The sequence below is a fragment of the Opisthorchis viverrini genome, assembly GCF_000715545.1.
Source record: "Opisthorchis viverrini unplaced genomic scaffold opera_v5_92, whole genome shotgun sequence".
Classification (NCBI taxonomy): domain Eukaryota; kingdom Metazoa; phylum Platyhelminthes; class Trematoda; order Opisthorchiida; family Opisthorchiidae; genus Opisthorchis; species Opisthorchis viverrini.
This window is the reverse complement of record NW_008751748.1, coordinates 123720-131552: the sequence shown is the minus strand read 5'-3', so window position 1 is coordinate 131552 and position 7833 is coordinate 123720. Positions and strand designations below refer to the sequence as shown.

Sequence of the window (7833 nt, the reverse complement as noted above, 5' to 3'; positions counted from 1 at the left end):
AATTTGGGTGGGGGAGGGTGGAAGAAGGAAAACGTGAAAGTGTAAGAAGGGAGGCGTCAGCAGGAGCATGTTTTCGCTTACCCGCCCTGCTGTATGCAGCAAGTAAGGCGACCGGGCTGATGGCACCACGCGACGGCCGATGTGGCATGAATTTATTTGTGTATGTGCAGTTCATGGTTGTACGTGGGCTGGGATACTGCCAGGGCGCCCACACCTAGAGAGGAGGACGATTAGGGTCCTCAACCAAAGCCTTTGGCTCAAAAGCCTAACCGCAATGCAACGGTGTTCGGCTGGAAATGCAAGTACATTGCCTTTTTTACGGAACACGTCGCCATACATGTTCCAACCCTCAACCTGGAGGGCCAGGAGACTGTGTTCGTCGGACCTCTACCCATGGACCAGCCTGGTATGAGAGACTCTGTGAGCATCGTGCGGACACTCCCCAGTATAGCTCAATGGGTCTTCGAGGTACACAAACCCCCACACCACGGTAAGGTCCAGTCTCTTCGTGTCGGGAGGGAGAACAGCCTAGCTCTAGCTCCTCTTTGATTGCTAGAGTGTAAGGCGGCCGAAAACTACTTGACTAATCAGGTATACCTACAGTTATTTCCAAAATTTACCTATCCATGCTTTCTCCATCTTGGAATTTAGCTTCTCCGTGACTCACTCACCTTCCTTTACCCGTTACTGATGGTGATTGAGTTACCGACCCAGCGATTATACCTGCCCGGGGATCACGGAATCTGATCAAACCGTGATTTGTCAAATGAAAATAATGATATTTTATATGTAACACCTTTGTGGTACATAGTCACCATGTCACTCGAGAGAAGCATGAGGGCTGAGGTACTACCAGGTTGCCCAAGCATAGACAGGGGTAGTCGAGATGCTGAGGTCGGTTTCAGACCACGGCCTTTCTAGTCGGTAATTTCGCGCTTTAATCTTCGAGCATTTAGTTTGGAAGGTCTGTACTCATGTATGTACTTTAAACGAGAGAATCGACCAACTTATACGAGCAAACAAGATCTGCCGAGGTCGTTCATGTACAGATGATAATGGCCTTTTGTCGTGAATTGTCATTATTCCTCCGACCATATTAGTCACAAAGCAAAATCTCCATGCAAAGATGGCGTGCAGTCAAGTACATGGTGATATCCTTAGACCGAGGACGCTTGGGCTTTCTAACGGACTTTGGACGAAAACCAAATTGATTTGCAACTGAGTGTATTTCTCGAAAACAGTTCAATTTGGGCTCAAGTAGAACATAAGGTTGACGGAAACCCGGGAACTGCGCCTACCTGATGAGCCCCAAAAATGACGAAACCGGTCGTGGGCTGTCGAAGGGTTTTCAGCAACCTTGTGAGTAGTTTCCTTTGTGGAAACTGCAACATATTTTCGCAGACCGGATGTGAAAAGTTCGATAAGACCGATGATCGCCCACAGACCCAGCTAAATGAAAGGAGATCGTAAGACAACGCCACCTTCACTTTCTTATCTCAACATTTCAATGCATCGTGGACTGAAGTTAGTAGCCCCAATTGGACAGGTGTTCCTAACTGCTCAGCACAAGTTTGTAGATTTAGGAAACTTCACAGTGTTTATTCTTGAAAATATTTGTCCATAAAACATATATCTCCTCGCACAGTTTCTGAATACACATGCTACGAGTGTTGATAGTTTTCCCCATTTAGTAGTAATATATATGTATAACTTGTTTTCTGGGAGTTTTTTGTTTGACTGTTCCACCCGGATCGTCGAGTCAGTACTACAGCCAGTTACATAACCCGACTAAGTTGGATTTGGCGATTCCCGCAACTACCCACCAGCATTCAGACCCAACACTTGTTCAACCACTCTAACACACAAAAATCCCTTGACCGACACCCAATGGAGATTTAGCTTCACTTAGCTGATTGGTTCTCCTTCCGCCTTAAATCTCGACCAACCTCGGAACCTAGTCACTTGGCCTGACGAGGCTTTTGTGTCAAAAGCGAAACGTTGCCCAGCAATAAATCTACCGATTGTCATCAAACTTTTTCGAAAACGATTCAGAATTACTATTTGCATCACAGTGTCAAATTATTTTCGGCTGGATTCAGCAGTGCCTTGTTGTGGTGAGAATCCATCAAACGTTTGATATTACGAGTTTGAGTAGAAAAGCAACACTTTCAGGCTATGCCGACTGTCCTTCACCCTACCATTTGGTTAGATATTTTTCTGTTGAGTTCTTATATTATTGACTTTATTTGTCCATGCGTAAACCACTGCGTTTTAGTAGTCTTCAATTAATCCACTGGTTCCCTTGATATAGGATGATATATTCGGACCGATTGTCTGTGCCTACTTGTACGAGGACAGCAAGGTGGACGAAACATTGGATTTGCTTGACTCCACAACCGATTACGCTCTCACGGGTAAGCAATCAGGCTGTGAATCTTGCCCATGTTTGACTCCATTGGCATCAGTTCGGAAAGAAAGTACAGTCGGTGTATTGTTGTAAGTCTTCGCAGAATTTGTAGAATTTATATTCCGGGCAACTTCGAGTAGGCAGTTCTCGCGAAGTTCTGATTAATCCACACCAAAGGGTGGAATAACTGGATAAGAGTTTCGCTCTTATTATAGCTCATCAGCAGTGTGTATCCTCGATCGTGACGGGATTTGTACTCTACCAGTCGTTTTGTCCAAGCTGTTGTTTTGCATCTGACGTTAGCTCAGGACTACCAGATTGTGGGCGGTGAATCCTAAACAGTTCGGTGGGATGTGACGCATTGCATGCAGAGTTGAACGCAGTTACATTTACAGACTGCGTTGACATTTTCTGGCTTTATGAGTTCTGATTGTTGGCTGTATTCGACGGAAAAGTTGACAAATCATCACGTGCAGGTGGCTTACCTCGAGGAAGCGCATAGGCTACTCTCTTGTTTATAACTTCGTTCCAAGGGGAGAAATACGCATGCTAGTGTAGTGGCCTATACTACTGATGAAACATGCGAGTAGTAACCGGTCAAGTGTTGAAGGGCCGTCCCTAAATCTGACTGAAGTTTGATATGGAAATTATTGTACCATTTTCCATTTTTATCTCCTGTTTTTAGCATTCAAACACTACCCACAAAAGTTCAGGGGACGTTTGCGGATGTTTACTTTTCAAAAATCTTGTGCGATCGGGGTTTTTTACTTTCGTGTCAAATAGCTTGTAACAGCTTAGTTCGTGTTGGTCGATAAACAACTCCGCACTCGAAGGCGCTCTTTCTCTCACTAATACAATGGCCATTTCACCCCCGCTGCTGTTTCCTACACGTGACAAAACACGAACGCGGGCTGGCCATGTGCCACAAAGCTGCTATGTTTTGCTGGGAAAATCTAGCTAACCACCCTATGCAAGTTGGATGATGTGTCGCTTCAACGATTCTTCGTTCATTCCTTACCTATCACTCATCACTGCTACGTTGCTGTATGAAAGCAAAACCCTTGAAAAAAGGAAAGGGAATTCTGTCGACACTCACATTTTTGCAATAGCGAGAGATTGGGAGTCGTGTTTTCAAGAGAATATACTTCCTACGAAATTTTACCAACGATTGTTCCCATATCCAACTGTCCAACTTATATCACACACACTACGAGGAAAAAATACGAATGGTTGCTGACACAACTAATCGGCCGAGTGAGTGAAAATTAGTCACTCGACTGACCAAAGCAGTCAAAAGCATTGATCGGAAATGGACGAACAAACGTTGAGCGCAGATAAGCTCACGAAAACCACTAACACACGAGAATTTTGTTAACGCTCGCAGCAAAAACCACACGAATCGGATGAAACTTTTTCGGATAAGCAGCCTAGTATCCACGACTTTTCTATTCTGCTTACTACTAGTGAAAGGAAGAAGGCCTTCGCTGCGGAGTTGTTTATTGGAAAATGCCAACCGAACAGTTAGACTATTGGACAGGGAAGCAAAACTCTCATATGCATCTTGTTTACAAAAACTGAATGTCCATCTTCTCTTTGAACGCGTCTTTCTAAACTTTCCTGGGTATTCATTTACTGTTGCTCAAATCCAAGCAAATGCTACAAGCGAGTCCACAAATTCCGTAATAGATCTCACTTTTCAATAGACGCAAATACGAGAAAACATACTACTCCCATGCCTCCCCCATCAGTAGTATCACCGTTTCACTAGTAAGAGGCTCCTCTGTACCGAGGCGACATTAGCTGACAGTTCTTCGTAAAATGATTTTGTCGCATCGATTCTCTCTCGAGGGATTCTATGGAGACACTTCCTGGCTAAGTGAATGGTGGACTCACTCCTCAAAGGGAAGAGTCGCCTCTTGCCATTGGTTCCGATATATCAATCGCTGTTGGTGATGCTGCCAGTAAAAGCAGCAGACTTTTCTAGATGACACATGATTTGACATGCTCGATGGTTGCACATTTTGAAAATGCAGGTGACACAGCTGAAGTACGACTAATTAAAGGTACCGATGCTGTTTATCATGTCTTCCCCGTTTACAGTCATTTTATTGCAATAGGCGAATCGTCTTCCTCGTGCAGGTGTTTTTGAATAGCGCCGGTCGTATTCCGATTTCGCTTTATAGAATGGAATTACCCGTTCCTACTGACCCAATTAAAAGGATCGAACAAAAACATGTAGGCCATTGCTATGCACTACTCATGAGGTTGCTGGAAATTCTTCGACAGCCCACGACCGGTTTCACCCTTCTTGGGGCTCATCAAGTAGGAGCAGTTCATTGTTGCAAACGCATCACTAAGTGTCATTCAAATGTGTGCACAGGTTATTGAATACTTGAATCGTATACACAGGTGGACGTGAAAAAGGTCGCTACATCCTTAGGAAGGGTACGAGCATCGAACTAACGAAAGTGGAACAAACTCTCTTTCGTCGGATTACTAGGACAAATAAACAAAGGGTTCAACACCTGTACATTCAACTAAAACGCAACTAATTCCCATGTTTTATTTCATAAAGACCAGTTCCTTCTGTTAGAGAGCTATAATCACCCTATCTGACGCCTTCATGTTTTGCTTGATGGCAATACATTGTTCGTAATCTATTTTGACCTGAGAATAGCCAAGTGAATTGTGTTGTTTTTCGGGGAGTCGTCCCAACGTAGCTGGCGATCCCTGTGCACAACTACGAGGTCGCTTTGGAGAAAGGTTGATCGTAGAATAGAGGGAGTAATATAACTGTGCATCAGTTGTGCTGCCCCAATCCTATTTTCGTCACCGATTTCATGTCGTAAACAGTTGTTCTTTAGTTCTCCAGTTGCGTTAAACATAGTCCTCCTTTTCCAGGTTCTGTATTTGCCAAAGACGAGGCATTTATTAAAAAAGCCACAGATCGATTGATCGATACTGCCGGAAACTTTTATGTGAACGTACAATCTACGGGGTCTGTCGTTGGACAACAACCGTTTGGTGGAGCGCGGCTTTCCGGTTAGTTTATTCAGCTCCTATTATGGCTTACTTTTGCTTGGTAGGATAGTTTGGTTCCTCTTCTTGGGGCCTTCAGATTTATACGAGATGACCAATGCGCTTGGAGTCTACAGGATATCCCTAGGCTAAGGCGACCGACAGAGTTTATTTTTAGTAAGGTTAAACGAAGACTTAGAATGGATGCTATCTTATTTCTCTTGGAATTCTGACGCCCAGTTGGTAGTCTACAACGACAAACTGCTTAGTTAGCCATTTAGAGTGTTCACGAAGAAGTGCCAGGAAAAGATAGGACTCCGTCACACCGTGGTGTGACGGTTTGCGCACCTCAGCGATCCGTTGAGCTATACTGGGGAGTGTCCCCGCGACACTCACAGAGTCTCTCATACCACGTTGGTCAGTGGTTAGGGGTCTGACGAGCACAATCTCCTGGCCCTCCAGGTTGGGGGTCGGAACATGTGGCGGCTTGTCCCCACCAAACACCGCGGTTAGGCTTTTGAGCCAAAGGCTTTGTTGGTTGAGGTCCCTAATCGTCCTCCTGTCTAGCTGTGGGCGCCCTGGCGGTATCCGAGCCCTCATACAGCCATGACATACGGCAGTGAAGCATCGGTGTTGAACACTGATGCCATGCTATCGATGATGATGTGTTCAATGTCTAATTCAGTTCTTTCAGTATGGCACCCGGTTCGGCTCGAGCCGAACATCTGCTTTCCATGTATCTTTTACACAACCGACATGTGTGCTTGTCCGTTTACGCGTAACATTCAGAAACCGCATGCGTCACGTGCGCGCACACTCCGGTTGACGTGATGCCACGAGCAATCTTCTCTCCCGACAGCCAAATCGCATGAATAATTCACACCACCTTGAAAACTTCAAGGTTCACTTTTACCAGTACTTTCACGTTCTGCAGTCAAAGACAGTGACAACTAACTCAGAAATAGTGATGCATGAGCAAAAAGCCGATGGATTTTTCGAGCACTTATTCTACTGCGTTTACTTACTTGGTGTAGTCACGAAAGCGACCCCGATGAACTGTGTATCCATTAATCTTCACGTTGCTGTTTTTGTGCCATGGAGTTCAACCGACTCCCGTTGCAACCTATCAGCTTCCAAATTGTGTTAGCACACCTCATCTTCAGCTGTTCTCTTGATGTGAAGACAATGCCAGGCAAGATCATATTGGTTGTGTTGGAAAACTTCGTTCTATAGGTCCATTTTAAGATGTCTAAACGATTGGTAACTGTGTCTTTAATATTTTATGAACTGATCTCCTCTCTTCAGAAATTCGTTTTGAAAATCCGAGCGTCCCTTCTGGGAGTAAGACTTTTGAGACCCACGTTCCATTTGGATGATCGACAAATGTGTATTTAGCATCGCTTGAACCCCTGGGCATCAGACAGCGAACCGTTGGATCGTTGGTCCAAAGGAAGGCGCGACCAACGCGTACCAAAGAGACTACGTGTCTTGCAGTCGGTAATTCGTTGCCACAGATGGCCGCTCGCCACCGTCACATCAGGCAGTTGGGCCAGTCTGGCCTTCACGCCGTATGTTGTTGGATGGAGTAGTATAGGTAATCGGGCGGAGTTAAAGGTCATTCATGCGGGGTTTCCTTGATTTATGTGGGAACAAACAATTAGGGGGTTCTCGTTTTGCGGATGTTCCGCTACCCTGGTGAGTGAATTCTTAAATCGCTCTCCTATTTAGTTGGTGGGTTTATTTTTTTTCTCTTCCGGCCAGCCCGAGCAGGCGTACACATTGCATGCGAGGTTTCTTGAGCAGGTTGAGCCACTTACCGAATGACTACAATGAAAGCCCCTCGTGGTCGCTTATTTCGTCTCATGCTAAGTATCTGTTGAATGCCGCGCTTTCACCCATTTACGCGCGTATCTAAAGAATACGCGTGTGCGCGCGTATTCAAGTGCTCAGAATTGAGTGCTAGTCTGCCTGCCGAACAACTGGATGAGCAGTTTTTGTCCCAGCCGCGCTTCGCGACCTGTCGGAGGCGCTGCTTTAGTAATCACGTTACTTAAATATCCTAAGTAGTAAAAATGTTCTGTTTTCATGAGAGGCTCATTCATCCTTCCCCACGGATTGCGTTAAACTCTGTCATCCTTACCTTACTTTAGACTAGTAAGAGCCAAATGAACTTTCCCGGAGAAATACGGTTTTTACTGAGCCCGCTGCACATGATAAACACGAAATATCTATTTTTCCGTACGTTCGCTTGTACGAGACAGCCATGAATAACCATCTAAATACGTAGTCGGATCCTGAAAAGCTCTCTAACCGTGATAAATGACAAATGTACATTTAAAACGTGGTAATGGGATGGTTATCAAACACATGGTGAAAAATATTAATTTTCGGTCGTAACTAACCTCTGT

At 45.0% G+C, this 7833-nt stretch overlaps 1 protein-coding gene across 1 annotated transcript in view; it reads left to right on the top strand.

Annotated features, from left to right (window-relative positions):
- T265_05082 (hypothetical protein) overlaps positions 1–7833 on the top strand; it is a gene marked incomplete at both ends in the record, with an annotated part of 43931 nt that overhangs the window by 28837 nt on the left and 7261 nt on the right. The window contains 2 exons of the mRNA XM_009169999.1: positions 2312–2414; positions 5309–5449. Coding sequence (XP_009168263.1) covers positions 2312–2414; positions 5309–5449 — 244 coding nt within the window. The remainder of the gene's footprint in view (positions 1–2311; positions 2415–5308; positions 5450–7833) is intronic.